Genomic DNA, 19,139 nt, shown 5'->3' with positions numbered 1-19,139 from the left:
GAATGCGTGGGGAACGTGACCCTTTCAAAGACATACCCACATACTTTGATGCAATAACGTGTTCAGAGCAAAGCTGTCTGCTGGGGAAATTAAGGGAGGACGTTAAGTGAGCAGAGCGGCCCGTGTGATAAATAAGTGGGAGGTGAAACCGTTTCAAAAGCAGCTCAGGTTGGAGTTTTAGGATTTCATTTAAGGTGACGGCGTTCAGACGGACCAAAACGAGGTAATGACTCATTGTCCCGCCCATTACTAAACACACTAGTTTAACACCTTTTTTTTTTTTTTTTTTTTTTTCCCATGCAAGACCATGGTGAGGAAGTTACAGAGAAGCTGCCACAGGGGGGTGAGTGACAGAATATTTCACGGTTGCCTTTTCACCTTAACACCTCCATTAAAGCACAAAGAGGCTGAGTGAGTAGCATAGCTGCGGCTCCTGACAGTGATTTGCTGGCTCTGGTGCAGAAGACGAGGCTGGATGTTTATTCATCTGCTGACAAGTTTTACGCCCGGCCAATCTTACCGAAGTTAAAAATACTTCACAGTACACGAGCTTTCATACGGCGCTAATTCCCGACACTTCCTTCATCCGGCGAGGAGCTTCAGCATCCTCAGACCACCTTAAGCGGGTGAGAAACAACCCAGCAGACAAACATCTGCATGGGATCGAGGTCAGGATCAGCTGAAAGGATTTATAGATACAATTAAAAAAAAGTGAATGCAATTCCCCCTGGGAAAAATATAGTATTCTGAAAAAAACTGTAAATTTAGAAGAAGAAAAAACATTTGAAAACACAAGAAATATTAAAAAAATAATACTAATAAACTGTATATTTGGGAAAAAAACTTGGGTAAAAAAAAACTATAAACCCAATACTGTTACTAATGGACCTTAGTAAAAAGGGTAAATGTTTTGGGGTTTTTTTTTCATTTGATGACAGTTTTAGGTTTATAGTTTTTTTTAAATTCAAGTTACTTTAAATTGACGATTTTTTTATTTCTGGTATTTCCTTAAAGTTACAATGTTTATTTGTGTTTTTTGTTTTTTAAGTCTGGCACAAAAACTACTGTCGTATGGTCATCAAAAGTGTAAAACTCACAGAAACTGTTTATTTACAGAAACTATTGATCGTTTTCTGTGTTATCTGTGTATTTTGGATAAACAAACCAACCAACCAATCAAAGTTCAGTGACAAGTGTCAAACAGCAGCACTTTCCTTTCATGTCCAGTGATTTTTAGATGTCGCTGACGTTTTTTGGTGCAACAACAACCGCGTTTAACCGCCGAGTCTTTTGAAATGTTCCCCGAACACGTGCGACCAGGTAGGCGGGGAAACCCGATTAGCGCTAAAGGACGTTTTTAACGTTCCAGTATGAAGAACCGAGGGTGCTATCAAAATGTTTCTGCAACCAAAGTCACCATCGTAATTTGCTAATTTCTTGCATCTGTGTTTTCAAAGAGACCTCCACTTTGGGGCAAACATAAAAGGCCGGTTTCACAAATGTGATATTACAGAGTGAACATAATGGTTGGATCATAAAGACTTGGCTGACAGCAACTGCAGTTGAGCTTTTGTCCTGACCAGCAGTGTTTTTTTTTCTTTTTGTTTCTCAGCAGCTGCTTTATACAGCCTTCTAAATAATTACATATCATCAGACCATAGCACGCCAACCAAGCCCTTGATGGTTCCCAGCTTTGTTGTATCATCATAGCAGCTCCTGCCCTGGTCCAGTTTGGCCATGTTTGATGGGCCCCACTGCTGGTGCCAAGCTCTGGCGTGTAGTCCAGCTCCATCGGCCAGGGTTTGAACCGGTCAGCCTGGAAACCGCTGAAAGCTTTGAATGACGCTGAATCCTCCGTTTGTCTGTGACGGAGGTATGGAGATGGTCTCAAAGCCCTTCTGCCTCCTCGCCCCCCAGACAGTGGACCTGTTTTTTATGTCAGTCAGGTATAAAATAAAATAAAATGACATCAAAGCCACAAAATCCCGTCAAACGTTTATGAAGCTCCAATCAAAGTGTTTTTCAGTGAGGGAACCTCAGAAATGTGATGAGAAACATAATTGTTCATTCTTTTGTGCTGTTTTGAAATACTACAAAAATTCAACTCTTTGAGCTGTAAAAATGAAACTAAAAATCGCTTTTTTCGTTCATCAGAATGTTAGATATTTGAGCTTAGGAGTTGAATGCGCATGTGCTCCTGGGCCGATGTGACATCACAACTGCTCATTAATTCAAACCGAGCGTCTTTGCGACAGTTTGATTGACAGCGATATAAAAGGAGAAATACTGAGAAATGCCAAAATGAAAGGATTTTTTTATTTCTCTGTTCTTTTTCATAAGAAAAATGCCACAAGTGCATGTCAAAAGCTCTGAAAACATGATTTTCATCAGAGACTCTTCCTGCTTCACTTCATCGCATTTTCTCCAGTCTCAACGCAGTTTGCAACTCTGGCCTTAAAAGAAGAAAACTTTTGTTGTTCAGTAAAGAAAATAATTTAATCTGTTTTTTTATTTTTTGAAAATGGGAACATTAAGCTGCATTTACACCATATCCAATCCCAGCGTCAGGGGCGTCTAGTTTAGGTGTTAAGTCAATGCACAGACGTGATCTGAGGTCCTGGGGCGCGTTTCTGGTCACGTCAAATTCAACTTTATATAGCGCTTTTCATGCTACAGGGCATCTCAAAGTGCTTCCCAGAGGAAAAAAAAATAAGATAAAAAATATGGTAGGTAAAATAATAAACAGTAAACATAATTTGAATAATAATAACGATAAATGAACTAATAAAACACGTAAAAATCCAACACATACACATGTAGTCAACCAATCAGGGACTCGGCTTTGGGCATGCAGAGCAGTGTGCCAGTATGTAGCACTAAACTTTGGAACGGGTTCAGTAATGAGCTCTAACACTGTTCAAATATCCAAATATTCAAGAAAATGTAGAAAGAAACTCTGATTTCACTATATGAGTTAAGGATCAACAGGTGTTTGAATAATTCCAAATACATGTGTGAACTTGATTGTGGTGAAATAATCAAAGCTCTTTTAATTACAGTCATTGAGAAATACATAGTGCAATAATGATTACTGAAAGGTTTTAATTACAATCAATAAGTTGTTGATTTTCTTTACTTGATTTGCAATGTGTAGAAATAATTACTGGTTTATTGTAATTTTGTGTTCTAATAATAATAATCAATGATTATTACATAACGGTTACCATTACTGTTCACTAAATCATGAATAAATGTTTTCTGATCATTACTAGTCACTGGAATTTGCAACTTGAAAAGAATCTATCGGATCAGAACGGAATGACGAAACTATCTAAAACTATAAAATGAATAAACTCAGCAGAGGTGGGATTACTGAGACACTAGTGTTTATTGATGACGTGACACAGGACAGAAGCAGCCCAATGAATTCTGAGGTGTTCAGAGACATTCTGTCTGCACAGATCCAGGTGAATGCAGCCAAACTGATTGGACGGCGTTTCATAATCCAGATGGACAACGACCCAAAACATACAGCCAAAGCAACTCAGGAGGTTATTAAAGCAGAGAAGTAGAATATTCTTAAATGGCCAAGTCAGTCACCTGATCTTAACCCAATTGAGCAGCATTTCACTTGTTGAACACTAAACTTCAGACAGAAAGGCCCACAAACAAACAGCAACTGAAAGCTGCTGCAGTAAAGGCCTGGCAGAGCATTCAGAAGGAGAAAACCCAGCATCTGGTGATGTCCATGAGTTCAAGACTTCAGGCTGTCATTGCCAACAAAGGCTTTTCAACCAAATATTAGTAATGACCATTTTGGTTTCAGTTATTTCATTTGTCCAATTACTTACAAGCCCATGAAATGAAGGGATTGTGTTTAAAAAATGCTTTACTTTTTCACATTTTTCTTCTATCTTTTTGTTCAACCCATGGAATAAAAGCTGAAAGTCTGCACTTCAATGGCATCTGAGTCGTTCTATTATATATATATATATATATATATATATATATATATATATATATATATATATATATATATATATATATATACACTTGTGTGTGCGTTTAAGTTTTTCTGTCCCATCAAGTCACAATTACTCCTCTTCGGTTTGATATACTTATGTATAGATTTATATCTCTTTTGTTTGTCTTCTTTTGTTTTTTGTTTTTGTTTTGAATTCTTGAACTAAATCAATTCTAAATTCTGACTTGTCTCTTTTCTTCTGCTTTGTCTCAAACCCACAGACGACACACCACCATTGTCAAAGTCAGCAACCAAAGAAGGAGGTGAAAACAACGAAGGTACGCCAACAAACAGGCCATCTCCTTCTTCTTCTGTCCTTTGTGGGACAGAATGAGTAATGCCAATGGGTGGGAAAAACGTTTACTGTTAAAGAAAATAATAAATAACAGTCAGGTCTGCATGAAATAGTGGAACGTCTTCCTCGTCTGTAATCCCTCGCTCTCAGATGCCAAGTCTCTTCAGGGAAATAAATGCGAGAAGGAGCTTGTTCTTTTTTTTTTAAAGAATTTTTCTTTAAGGCAAACTTGTTTAAGAAGCTATTATCTGGCTTTTCTGCAGTTTCAGCCCCTTTGGATGTGTAATATTGAAACAATTATAGGCTTCTTCGATACGATGGACCAAAGATAATTAGATTCTTACACTGGAGGCTGTTGGTAGGCAATTAAAATGGTACACCATCTATTTGTCTTGAAGCCTTAAAGTTATAGGTAATTTTTGAAGGGGGTAGTTATGCTTATTTTTATTTGGTGGTGGTGGTGGTGGGGGGGGGGGGTCTGTTTCCCTTGTTTGACGTCAATATGTTTATGCTGTTAAACGAAGTCCAATTTCTTTCCACCCATTCCGCATACCTTTCTATTATCGCCTACACTAATTCATTATGACTCACAAATTCAATCACCAGCATTAGAAGAGCATAAGTATTTTGTATTAATCTTTATAAATCCTAATTTATCAGGCCCCATAGCTTAATTGTATCTAATCCATTCACAAAAGGCCTTGGCACAGCTTTGTAGCATGGGAACGCTCAGTCCTTGAGACAACCTCTCTCCCAGGAAGGGAATGAAATCATTTCTTGCTGCCTGCATTGTAAAGGTTAGGTCTCATTCAATGCAGCGGAGGAGGAAATAATCAGAAAATTCTCAGATGTCAAGATAACACAAAGTAGAGGAAAGACCAGACTGTCAGCTATGCCAGAAAGACATCACAGGAGAGTAAAGTCATCTTTCAAAAAAAATACAAATCTGCATTTTACCATCCCTTCTACAGACCAAAGCTGCTCTCTGATTTTCATCAATATTTGGGGCATCTCATTGACGATAAATTACACTCTGCAGCAGTTGAAGTCTGTCAATACGCTTCAGAGTAATCCATCTGTACTCTTTAGGGGATTCACTCTCCTCCAGCTGAGGGTCTGAGCGAGGTGCTCCAGGCACAGCACCAATGAAGAGAGAACATTAGGGCAGTCTTCACTGTTTTTCCATGATTAATACACTGCTTAGTGGACCTAAGGTAATTATAGGGCCCCTGTGTAGCACTTACTGAAAATCTGCTGGTCTTAGCGTTTTCACCTAGCAAGCCAAAAGGTGCAAGTTTAAGAGAAAAATAAAGCATAAATAATATTCTGATTATCTTTGGAACTATTTTCAAAGCTTTCCCAGTGGTCTTTTAATTCCGATTATGCTGTTTTGAGCCAAAATCTCTGTCGTCATTTCTGCAGAGCGGCAGGAGTTCGTTAGAAATTCACCTCTGAGTTGTGGGCGGGACTGTAGGAGAGCTGAGAGCTCTCTGTTTACATGCCCTCCCGCCAACCTAACATTACCGCTGCAATAAAAACGGGCAGCACTATCATCGCTATCCAGATTCCAGCTCAGTCGAGGAAAACAAAGACGGACATAGATCTAGTCATCAGAATTTAGCGCAGCAGGGAGATGAGATCTTTTTTAACGGCATTTTTTCATCTGCTCCTGATTCACAATGATTTTAATAAGGAAAATACTCAGAAATGCAGTTTTAATCTTAATTCTCTTCATATAGATGCCACAAGAACAGGTTAAAAACCCAATTTTCTTCGGATTGGGTCTTTAAAAGAGAAATAAAATAATAGATCAAAATTCATCCTACTAAATTACATTTATTTTCAACTGCTGTTTATCACTTTACGATATTCAAAGCTTTTATAAATTCTTAGTCTGTCAGAATTGCAGGAGCTGTTAGACAGTTTTCTATCACATTCAGTAACAATGCAGTTTAACGGCGGAGTATGATGTTTTGTAAACAGTAATTCAGAATTTCTTTGATTAAAAAAAAACAAAAAAACTCCAACATATGTTTCCTCAAATACCCCGCGAGTGTGTTTGAAAAAGCGAGTTGCAGATTAGCTGTGTGTTTGTGCGTGATGAGCCGTGCTGTGATGTAATCCACATGAAACACAGGCTCAGCATGCAAAGACTGCGAGCTATATAAGGAAAAAAGGGAGAGCGGGAGGCCGTGGATGCCACACAGAGGCAAAAGCCAGCACTGAGGTCTGAGGTGGAGCGCAACCTTTTCAGGGCGTCCGTGATTTGATATCAGATCAGAATTAGTCCGATTAGTGGATGCCACAGAGCAGGACGCAGAGAAATGTGAACATTGAGCCAGAAATCGATTGCTGGCGTGCTGGATCTCGCTGTGAATGCTCTGACGTAGAAATGGTGGCACATTTCTGTGCCAGAGTGTGAATGGATATGCAGATGAATAATCCGAGGCGTGGACCCACGGTGAGGCTCGCCGCTGGATGTCGTAGAGCGTAGAGCTTCCTGTCAAACATGGCTGACGCGCTTTGCTGGCATCTCTCTCATGCTAAAGGTCTTTGACTGATCGCTGCTGGTCATGTCAGAGACGTTTCTCCTCTACATGTCTCATGAATGTTTTAGGTTCTCCACTTTTTTTTATCCTTTCTCATCCTTTGTTAATAGAAGAGCACTGCGGTAGGGTGTGGTGGGGGCAGAGTTGTGAGTTCTAGGTTATAGATGTCTATGTTTATGTCTAGTCAAATGTAAACTGCAGCTGATGGTCACGGAAGTGGGACGCCGAGCACAGGCTGCATGCATATCTAGTTGTCGTTAATTGGTGAAATGAAGTGTGCTCACCCACACAAGAGCACGCACAGACTAAAAATAACATTTGTTAATAAAAGTGGATTCTATAAGAGTATTGATCCCATTATGCTGGAGGTTGCACCTTTGTGTGAGAAATGCGTTGAACACTGATTCAGTTCGAGGCGGACGTCGGGAGAAAAAAAAAAAGCTGTGGCAATGCTGCCACCTGCTGTCTGCAGCACCTGGACGAGCAGCTTCCATCCTCTTCGTCCTCTTCCTCCTCTCAGTTTTTGCTTTTCTCTTAACTGATCATCTCTCTGAGGCGTTATAAATCAAATCCAGCCTTCTTCCAAATGCTTTTGTGCTGTTTGTCCACATTCTGTCTTTGCTTCCTTCATCACAAATTGAATATTGTTCCATTCAATAAGCCAAAAACAGATGATCAAATAACGTGGAGGAAATTAGATTTGGCCTTTTGTTGGAGCTGATAGATGTTTTTGTTTTTTTTTACTTCAGAAGGGCACAACAACTAAACACATATTTCTGACTTATAAAATGTTTAGAACGACCTCGAGGAGGCCAGAGCGTTCCTGTAGATGCTTTTTTTTCCCCCGTCGTGTTGCTTTCAGCCCCCTGTCTGCGCCCCCCTCCCTCCAAGTGCCAGTCATGATTACTAGAAGGGGTTGCCATCTGTGTGTCAACAGCGTTCTGCGTGACGGGCAGAGGTACTTGAGACAAACACGCCGCACCGGTTCCGCTGGCCTTTCTCCCATTTTAATGGAGGCTGGCATTTTTATTGTTCATGAGTGCGGGGCAAAATTGCATAGATATGAAAAAAAATGGTTTCTCTCTGCAGCTTGTTAAAAAAGCAATTATAGAAGCCGCACAATAACCATTGTAAAGCATGTTCTCTCATTGGTGTCATGGCTTTCATTTACTCAATTTGTCCCAAATGTCATTGGTTTATTTATGTTGGGACAGAAACAAGGGGGTTTCATGCATGTACATGCATTTCACTGCTGTATTATATATGGAATTTTAATTATTGGTAAAGTTTAGGGATAAAATACAGACGTAGACTCTGCAGATGCTGGTTCTAGTGGGTTAGCATGTTAACTGTCTACACATGATCCTGTTTAGGTCTAACTGGGAGGACTCTGATGGTTTCTTGTCTCGCAGAGACTGGAGACAATTAGATTGTCTTTATCTGCTGCTGTGACTCAAATGCTAATCCTTCCTTATTGTTGCAAAAACATTCAAGCTGTGAGCTGAAGGCTTGTTACGCATGGAGCAACTTAGTTAACCTGTTTGCCTTTCAACAGAACGTGGAGCCAATGATTATCTGATGGGTTTGCTGCTAATAACCTGGAATGTAGACAGAAGACCTAAAAAAACACACAAAGAAAACATTTTCATCCACTACAAATGTGTCACTGACAAACTCTGACATTATTCCAGTTGATGAAAGTCTCCTTCCTCGTTAGGTGAACAAGAACCGGATGACGACAAAGAAGAAGAAGAAGAAGAAGAGCGTGATGATGGTAATGTAGCTGCAGACCATTAAAGCAGATTTTCAGCCTCTCGTCTTTCTCAAAGCTTCTTGACGTCGTTTGTTATCAGAAATTGAATCTTCTATTCCTGTCTGTTCCTTCCATGCGCCACCTCGCCATCAAAAAAAAAAGTTATCTTATCACACAAGCTTGGAACAAAGAAATCCTTCAATTATGGATGGCTTTAGATGGGACATTCTCCGTCTCCGTTTTCTTTTTTTCTCATTTAATTTATTCATGTCTTTGTGGTTCCATTGCTCTCATACTGCAATACAAAGGCAAAGCTCCACAAACTGTGGGAATAAAGACTTTTTTGAGGTTACGTCGAAATCCAAGTGTCCTCGGCTTCACCCAACCCAAATGTTTTCCACTCTCTTGACCTTCTCTCTGTTTTCAGATGTGCCGTTAAACAACGACGTGGAGATGCTCAGTCAAAACCCAGGTAAAGTGCAACTTCAAGTCAAAGCCCCAACATGAGCAGGGCTGTGATTACACGTGATTGTCAGTATGTGCAGATTGCCACTTCTCCACACATCACTTACTGAGAAGGAAGGAGCCCGCTGAACTCCCTCTTATCTCCAAAGCAGATGGAAATTGTTCGGCTTTGTCGACGTGCCGCTTCTCACTCTGGTTTTCACTTTCGCTCAGAGTCTAAAGCTACAGAGGAAAAACTAAACAAAGCCTAAACAAAACTCTAAACGCCGCTGCATAACACATCCCAAGACTAAAGTCGGAGTGTGCACGTGTGTGTGTGTGTGTGTGTGTGTGTGTGTGTGTGTGTGTGTGTGTTTTACAAATTGCAGACCATTAACTTTGAGCCAGAATATTTTCTCTACTCTGAATATCCTCTGTGCTGTTGGTATATAATTAAGCCTGTGCATTTGCATACTGGCAGTGAGCAGCGCCTCATCTCTCTTCTGTTTTTGTTTTATTCAAATCCCATTCCATTGACAGAGATTTGACAAATAGAGCCTCTCTCAACATGAATTTTGCAGATATTCTATCAGCACGTTCGTGCAAACGCTGCCCTGGGATTCCATCCAAGACGCATGAGATGCAATTACCTTCTCATGAGACATAAGGAGACAGTAAGGAGTTTCAGGAAGCAGAAATATACAGTTAAGAGCAACACCTGTTGGATAATTAAGGGAAAGCTGCAGCATTGAATCACTCTTAACTGTGCACTGAATGTGAAAACAAGACACAGTAGATGAATGTCTCTACTTCTAATTACTTGGTAAAAACGATATTTTTGCGGAACCTCGAGTCAAACTAAATATCTGTACTCTTTAATTGGACGATTGCTGCTTTTGCAGGCAACTGCAACCTGAACTGACACCCTTCTAACCCCATGGTCCTTGTTTGAATGCAGAGTTTAGACTGTTCCTAGTATCTGTGTTGGTTTGGATCCGTTTCTGAGGGATACCTGTTCGCTCCATGTGTTCTGGGATCCAACCATTGACTCTACATGACAACTGGACGAGTGACTCCTCCCCCCTGGCATTCCAAACAGGAAGTACCCGCTGGGTCCAAGAAGCCAAAATCCCATAGACTTCTATAGAGAAATAAACAGCTATTAATCAGTCATTCTATTGGTCAGAATAACCGTTCTTGCTCTGATACCTTTTTTTAACATGTTTTTAAGAATCCTCTTTTTTAATGATATTTTGTAAGTTATTAAAGTGATAATATAACCAACCAGATGACTCAATTAAAGAGGGTGCCTGCTGCCCTCCATGCACAATGTGGTAGGGGTGTGAACTTCTTACAAGTTTTCCCCTGATTGGCCAAACTGGTTGCCATAGAAACAGTACTCGGACAGACTTGGACGCTCCAAAAAAATGGCGACTGAAGCATTTTATTTGGGTTACATCACACTCACTCGCTCCAGTTCTCATATACAGTCAAAGGCTCCAACACGAAGGCTTTGACTCGCTAATCTTCTGACGCATCGCTCCTTTTCTTCGGTCTGTTTCCAGAGGAAAATACAGCCGGAGATGAGCCAAACCAAGAACAACAGGACGAAGAAAAAGAAAGCCAAGACAAAGATGAAGATATGGCTGTGGAGGATGGGAAGAAGGACAGCGAGGAGAAGGGCCTCGACACTGAAAATACTGAAGACAAAGGTGTCAATTCAGACCAGCAGTGCACACTAAGAATTTCCAATTTCCAAAAATCAGAAAAGGGTCAATCTTTAGTTTTTCTTTATTGTTTCTGCACAGCTGTAGATGAAATAATCATAAAAGTACAAAAATACTCATATATAGACTAAAAACGTACATTTCAAATTTGTTCATGGTGATTTTTAAATGTTTCCTCAATATTTTGTGTTTTTTATTATCATTTTCATTTCCAAACTTAAATTTACGAAGCTGAAATTCAAGGACAATTCTTAATATGAAGACAAAAGGTCTCTGAGTTTTTTTTATAGTTGTTCAGGACGCCAAATGTTGTTTTCTGTAACACTTGTGTCGAGTGCATAAAACCAATACCACGATCTGGATTTGCTTTTCCAGCTGACAAAAAAGAACCTGAAGCAAAGATGGAGGAAGAAGACACAGCAAACTCTGCTAAGGATAAAGAAGGTAAGGTCTCCAGGTTTTTTCTAGGTTAGATTTTATCTGCTGGAAATTGATGGAGAGTCTGAATGAGTGTCTTTCGATAAAAAGATTTTCACGTCCAGTTTGATTTATGTGTGTACTTGTGTATCGAGTTTTGATGCTCTGCGTTGTTTTTCTTCTCTGCTGTTGGAATGTTTTCACTCAAAATCAATCTCAGTCCATCTGAAATCCGCTTTATCACCCATTTAATCTCCTACACGACACTCCACAGGCAGCTTCAGGTGACGTAAAATACCGCATCTCCAGAGATACTGAGAAAGCCAATCATGATCCCTAAATTGATGTTACAGTTACAGCTATTTATTTGTGTTTGTTTAGCTTTTTGTCATTGAGGGTATCGTCTGTTTTAAGATCGATTTCTCCGCATGATGGTTAAAAAATGTCAGTAGATCCTAAAAGACCCACTCCCATCATCGTTTTTGAGCTTTTTCAAAAGTGGTCTTTTAATTACGATACGAAAATGGTTTACTCTGAATTTTCCAGAGTATAAATCAAAGCAGAGTATAAGACACAGGAGCCAAAAATGCATAATAGAGAGGAAAATAACATATATAAGTCGCTCCGGAGTATGAGACACACTTTTGGGAGAAAAGTGCAACTCTTCTGAACAAATCCACCAAACGCGGCGTTATGCTGCGTTCACACTGAACGCGATTCAGATTCGATGCTCACTGACTGTCCAAAGAAATGTTTTTAAACTGGACACTCCCATTGCATGTGGGAGGAGCTAGGATAAAGTTTTTAGCCGCATCGCTACACAAAAGCATTGACTGTATATCTCATTTACATTTAATGGAAGACACGGACGTTGAGAGATAAGGTTTTTCTTTTTTTTTGGGAAAAGTTCTGCAAAAACATCCGTAAACACATGTCCATGTCTGGGTTCATGAGATTGTCGGCGCTTTCAGCAGTATTTCCGTCTCTCTGTAACCCAGTTTGATGGCTTGCTGTCCTGCATTAGTCCGAGGAGAGAAAAAATAAATAACAAAGAAGAATGTCATTATGCAAATAAGAACGTCATAAAGTTCAGAAGGTGAATGATTAGGTTCTCCTCTGTTTGTTTTGAACAGTGCTTATTCTTCTGCACTGCAATTAGTAGCAAATAATACCAACACCTACGGCGCCCTCTAGTGGTTGTTAGTAGGAAACAATTGCTGCAGGGAAACAAACAAATATATTAGATATTTTTGTTTTTAATATTTTATCAGGTATAAGTCGCCCTGAGTATAAGTTGCACTCCTGACTAAATAACGCAAAATACTGTGACTTACACTCCAAAAAAGTACGTTATGCAGTTTTTAGCCAAAATCAAAAAGACTATGTCATTTTTTTTAAGACATAGTTTCTGCACAGCGGCAGGAGTTAATTAGAAATTTGCCTCTGAATTGTGGGCGGGACTGTTGGCACGGAGTTACCCCGCCCCCTCTTCCTGTTGCTGAGAGTTCTCTGTTTATGCGCTAGCTTACAGCTCCTCACATCCCTAACCTAACATCACCGTTACGACGATGAATAATATTGAAGTCATACAGCCGCACAGTTTTGAGACAGATTCTAGCTCGGATGAGGAAAACAAAGATCTATTTGTCTGCACGTAGATGCATCAGAATGGAGCAGAGCAGGTAGCTAGTGGCCCCACCCAACATGTTTTCGACATCACATATACAACATTTTTCAAACAGCTGTTTTGTATGCTCCTGATTCACAACGATTTAAAAGAAGAAATAATAGAAAAATACAATTTTAAGCTTATTTATCTTAAAAATTTCTCTGTTCAATCAGAAAAATGCTACAAGACTATGTTAAAAACACCAAAACTACCATTTTTATAAGAGTGGGTCTTTAAAGACCCGTACCTGTTTACGCCAACGCTGCCAGACACTTGGTGTAAACCAAACACTGGATTGAAAGAGTGGTTCTTTTTTCCTTTTAATAAGTCCTTCTGCAGATTTATCTGTGTTGTTCAGATTTCCCCGAAAAATTGTTTTCCAAGGCTAGAATATTTTTTTTTACTTTATTTCCTGACCCACACAGTGTAATCTGTGGAGTCACTTTCGTGCTGCCATTGAGCTAAAATTCTGTAATAAGGTTTCTGGTATGTTGTTGTCTCAATGGTATAAAAGGAAAACACAAGTTCCTTTTTGTTGAAACTTTATTCTTGACCTTGTGGTGTGGGAGGACGGTGTTGACAGAATTTCCACAGTCGCTGGTTTATCAGAAAACAAAAATACTGAGTATGGACGCCTAAAGAAACTGAGTTTTTGGAACCATTCTTTTGGCCTGGTTTCTCTGAATTTGTTTCTTTGAACTTTAAGAGTCACGCTATTGGATAAGCACTTTCCCTGAGCATAGCTTTAGCCTTCTTTTCTCAGTGTATATTTGTTTTTTTTGCTCCTTCTCCTTAGCTTTCAGGGTTTGAATCCTGAACTCTGAGCGCTCCTCTCCCAGCCCTGCTCTGACAGGGAAGTGAGTCACGCTCTTACATCCATTTCACCTTCTTTTTGAATGACATTCAATTAATTTAGTGTAAGAGTGAACAATCCCGATGGCTGATAGATAGCCCGCTCCATCCGCCCTGATAAACCGCAGGAATATACCAGCACTTTTCCTCACGAGCAAGTGTCACTCTGCCCTATTGAGGATGTTTCGCCCGAGCCTGCCACTGTCTGTCACTGTCTTGCATGCTATAGTATATGTGAGCTGTGTGGCAGGACTGGCAGGTAGTAAACAGTAGTGTCAGTCTTGATTGCAGGCAGATTGCATTTGGTATAGAGGCGCCGTAAACAGGCTGCAGACCTAAACCGCCTCAGATATTGAATCTCTTTCCGGGCCAATACGGCACGGCTTAGTGATGCATAACCAACTGTTCGCTGGACAAGACCAAATGATTCCTGAGCCAATACCTTTTATTAAAAATAATCACTGTAATCAGACTGCGCACTCATTGCTGCAGCGGTTAAATCTGCCTCATTGATTGGGGTAATAAAATGCAGCAGAATGACGGAGAAATGAGTAGTAAATCAGGCCGAATGTGAAGTGTCTGCACATATTCACACACTTATTTTTATCGGATTAGTATGTGTGGGCGGGAGTTTTCACGCATGTTTTTGAGGGACTCCATTTGGCCACAAACTCACTAAAAACTGTTTTTTTTTTAGTTATAGTTTGTGCAGAAACAGTTTTCATGAATGAATGAAATGAATTTCGCCTTTTAATAACAAAGAAAGAATCGATCGATCCAGTTTCATTTGGGGTTTTAGCCAGGTGTCCCACATCACTTTGAGTGCGTCACTTTGTTTGAATAAACAAGACAAGGTTTTAAAGCATTTGGGGAGCTGCATCCACCAAATTGGGATTTGTCCGTATGGTCAACATCAACAACCTCAAAAGGGTGTTATTTTCTCATAAGCCTCACATAATCTCGGATCTCGACACTTCACCCATTTTAATTTGCTTTTTTAGGGCGCCGCTGGGTATTTTCACCGCAAACGTCAATATTTTAAAATGGAGACACAATTTCCAAGTAGCTGACAATGACCAAATAGATAAATAAAGCAGGCAGCTCCATCAGATTTAAGTGTCGGCTCTTTGGAGTGCGGCTTACTCGGATGCTGTTGCGGCCTCCAACATTGACTGCTGCACTTCAGGTGACAAGAAAACAGCTACCTCGCACCTGTAGATGTGGATGCATTTATTCCATAATTACCACTTTGCAAACCTCCTGTCCACCACTAGTTTCTGTGATTGACTTCATAGTAAGGGCGCCACCCTGCAGTGATTGTGCACTAATGGAACGACGCAGACCTTTAGCTGTTGTCAGTGATTCTGGCTCCACTGTGAAGCGTTTTCATCCACATTCATCTGACTTTGGCAGACAGACATCTTTTTCCCAATAAAGCTACAAAGAATAAGACAGATTTATTCATTTCCTCCTCTATTATCATGCTAACATTTTGATGTAATAATACATTCAGTCTCTACATGCTCCCTCTTACTGATATAAAAAAACAGGAAATTGCACAGACCATTTGCTGCCGTTTCATTAGATTTTACCAAACAAAACCATCTGTTGTTTCCTTTGCAGGTTTATTTATGCTGCATTAATATCTGACAATTTAGTCCAGTTGTTTATGGGACCAAAAATAATTTTGAAACAGTATTCCAAGCAACCAGTGAGGATAAAAGATGTAAATTGTTTGGCGTTTGCGCCCCCTCAGAACGGGCTTTCCCTGTGCTTCTGGAGAAATGTGAGGAGGAAGACGGGCAGCAAGTATGAAAAATGTGGATTAGATATCGCCCTGCACAGCTAAGGAGATCCTCTGCCTGATAGCTGAGATGGCGTAAAGGCTCTGCAAATCAAATCAGAAAGCAGGCAGCCCATACATATGAATATTCAAAGCGTACTTTAAAAGGAAAATGGGGGCTATATTGTGATGGTGTGTGTGCCTCGTTCTTGAGACTTGTGAGGGTGGGCAGCTGCTTCACCGAGCTCAATGCAACACCCATAAATTAAAATAAGACCGCCTAAAGCTAGGAATAAATAAATCGGAGTTGCAAACTGATATTGTTTTTCCTTCATGCTGTGTGATTCTGCAAGAGCAGAGGATTGCTGTTGTCTCGGCTCTGAGTTGGATTTAATAGCTGCAAAGATTTAATGTGATTTTTGGAAAGTGTCTCTCTGTCCCAGCAAGTTCTCAAGATTTCATCTGTTAGCATCAGTTAGGATACAAGGATGCAAATAAAGTCTGATTTGAGTCAGCTATCAAGAGAGGCTGTTTTAAACGTGACTAAAGGACGGGCTTGTTCCACGGTCTTCTCGGTAAAGCCCTCTTATCTTCAGTGCATAAGTGCTCCCTTGTCTGGCTGCCTTTGATAAAGTTCCCCTGTGGAAAATGTTGATTATTCGACTGTGTGAGATGAAAGCGGTTCCTTATGATGGAGGAATGCTGCAGCTAGATGGCTAGATGAAGGCCAGACGGACGAACTGAAGAACTGATTAGGTTTATTTCATTCCTTGTGCAGCAGATCCAAAGAAGGTTACAGTTACTGAATGGTAAAGAGGAAGCAATGCTAAACTATACAGCAGCCCAGTACAGGTTAGACTTCTGCTATTAGGATAAGAAACAAAGAAAACTCATTTAATATGAATGCTTCTTCCATTTAAATGAGATAACTTGTTGTTGCTCTGGTTTAATTAACATCCAGAATAAAAGATGGATTTATGGATGAGTTTATAGAGACAGTCAAAACACAGCCTCATCATAGCTGAAACCACAGACTCTAAAAACAATGGACAGCTCAACCCCTCCCCTATCGTGTTCCCAAACAGGAAGTATCCCAAACAGGAAGTACCCGCTGGAAGCCAGAAACCCATAGACTTCTACTGAGAAATAAACAGTAATTACTCAGAATGACCATTATTGCTCTGATACCTTCTTCTTAACATCTTGTTTTCCACTCCAAAATTTCTTATGATATTTTTTCTTTATTTATTCAAGTTATTAACAGGCCAATCAGATGCCTCAGTAAAAGCATGTGGGTCTAACGTGAAACGTCTCAGACGTTTGATTGGCAGATTTTGGGTAGCCAATGGCCGCAGACTTCATCCATGCTGTCTGTTAAGGCCTTTTCCTTCTTATTTTGCAATTCTTTTAAAAGTGTTAAACCCAGAACAACAACGATTTTCTCATGTCATGCTGCAAGCGACAGGCCGTAAGAACACTTAGGCCTCGTTTCCACAGAGTGGTACGGTCCAATCCGCTCCGGTTTAGAATGGTCCAGGCGCATGCGGGGTGAAGCTAACAACAAAAATGGAGGTCATCCAGCATCCAATTGTGGTTTTGCTCGGCTGTTACTTCATATAAAGCATTTAATGTTGTTTAATAGAAGATTGCGGGCGGCGAAGACCTTCAGCCAATCAACAGGGTTCTACAGTAGCTCCGCCCTAACCGATCCATTCCATTTTTTTATGGATCAAAAGCCAACGAGCGCCCAGAAATGGTACAGTTTGGTCCATTGGGCATGGGTCCATTTTATAATAAAAAACACTCAAAATACAGGACCGGACCGACACACAACGCACTGGAAACAAGGCTTAAGGGTAAAGTATGTGAGACCCACATGTGTCGCACAGATGTTTCATTTTTTAAGCCTGACTGTTAGCAACTGTTAGCAACAAGGAATTTAGACAATCTTTGTGTGGATATCCTACGGGCATCCTGTCACGTAATACTAAATAATACACTTACCACTCACACAATAATGGTACGTTCCATTCTCATGATACCTTTTGAAGTTGCTGCACAAGCCTGAAGGGAAATGCGCCTCCCTCTAAGAACCCGGGTCAACCTCATGCATGTGACTGAGGCATAACCCTTGTGCTATCCTATGGGGTCCAGATGACCCCACCCCTTACATTGACGTGTTATCCCTAGCATGTCCACACAGGTGGATAAAGGTGAGAGAAGGATTTCATGTAATCCATGGACACCAGTGAAGATCACAAATCATTGAAGAAAAAAGGTTCAGAACACTGTCTAGTAGTGGGTCTAGATGACCCAACTCCCAATGGTAAAGTTCCTAGTATAGCACAAGGGTTACAGACCCACTCAAAAGAAAGTGGTGTTTTTAACATATTCTCGTGGCATTTTTCTGATAATGGAGCACATGTATAAAGAAAATTAAGCTCAAAATAGCATTTTTAAGTATTTCCGTATCCAATTTTTTGTGAATCAGGAACAGGCTTAGTCTGAGCTCTCAGCAACAGGAAGGGGGAGGGCGCTCTGCAGAAACTATGTCCTAGAAAACGACACAGGTTCTTTATTTTGGCTAGAAACAGCATAATCATCATCAAAAGACCAATGGGAAGGCTTAAAAATAGATCAAAAGATGATTGTTTCTAATGTCTGACATTCTTCTCCTGAACTTTCCTTCTGCTGTGGTGAAGCCGAGCTTCCTTCATCATCACCGTCGCTGATTGTTTTCATTCCATGGATTTTTATCTCCGGTGTTTTTTTTCCCCCACTGCCCCGGTGGCCAGGATGTGTTGCACATACAGTATTGATGTCTATGCTTTATTTAGCAGTGTGATTGTGTAACAAGCGCTCAGAGCTCACTGTATGCTGAAAGCTCAGCTGCATCCACAAGTGCCATATGGTGCTCCCACTCCTGCACCGGGCTCGCTCAGATCAGCTCCAAAGGTCCAACGGAAAAACAAATACTTGAAACGGAGAGTGCAAAAATCCTCTTTTAACAGCCGTCTGGGGATTTCGTTATATTCTCTTCTTTATTGATTTTCATGAATTTCACTTGTTCATAGTAACAGCCTGAGTGAAATGAACACAAAGTCAACACAAATGGCTCGTCTGTAGAGCTCTGTCACTTTAAATGCTGAGGTGTAAACTTCATTATCACAGCGTAGCGACATCAAGCACAAAAAGTGGAGTTTCACAGTTTAGTCAAAGAGAATTTTTTCTTCTCTTCTCTTCTTTTTTTGACTCTTTGAATAATTGATGCTCCTTTCAGAATTTGGTAAAAGCTCTTTGCATTCGGGGTTCCTCATCTGCACAAGCAAAAAGGAATTTGAGTTTCCCCAAATTGCTTATTTTGGGTTCTTTGCTCCGGGTTTTGTGAACAATGGGATATTGGAGATGTAAATGTAATCCTGCGTTGTCCAGTAGGGAGGACTCGTCAGCGTGAAGTTTTGGTGTTCAGCTGAAGCTCCTCTGGGAACGGCTGCCACCATTAGGCTAACTGCTGAGGGACAGAGGCTGCAGTTTGAGGCTCATGAATGGATCGTTGTCTGCATCTAACCAGCTTTGGGGAAGCTTCCTTCGTTAGATTTTATTTTTTATTTTTCTGTGCGCTCCGG

The 19,139-nt window shown here is 40.4% G+C and overlaps 1 protein-coding gene across 4 annotated transcripts in view; it reads left to right on the top strand.

Moving 5' to 3' along the window:
- Positions 1–19,139, top strand: part of macrod2 (mono-ADP ribosylhydrolase 2) — a 427,772-nt gene that overhangs the window by 392,462 nt on the left and 16,171 nt on the right. For 2 of the 4 annotated variants that reach the window (XM_023963153.2, XM_023963151.2), the window contains exons 10-15: positions 305–343; positions 4,246–4,302; positions 8,586–8,642; positions 9,049–9,093; positions 10,631–10,777; positions 11,168–11,236. In XM_023963153.2, the coding sequence (XP_023818921.1) occupies positions 305–343; positions 4,246–4,302; positions 8,586–8,642; positions 9,049–9,093; positions 10,631–10,777; positions 11,168–11,236 (414 nt within the window). The remainder of the gene's footprint in view (positions 1–304; positions 344–4,245; positions 4,303–8,585; positions 8,643–9,048; positions 9,094–10,630; positions 10,778–11,167; positions 11,237–19,139) is intronic. The other 2 variants (XM_078931417.1, XM_023963152.2) reach the window with 1 other exon arrangement.

This window comes from Oryzias latipes, chromosome 15, assembly GCF_053564925.1.
Source record: "Oryzias latipes strain Hd-rR chromosome 15, Olatipes_Hd-rR_3.1".
In the NCBI taxonomy this organism is placed as follows: Eukaryota; Metazoa; Chordata; class Actinopteri; order Beloniformes; family Adrianichthyidae; genus Oryzias; species Oryzias latipes.
The sequence above is the reverse complement of the archived record's forward strand: the minus strand, read 5'-3'. Positions and strand labels throughout refer to the sequence as shown.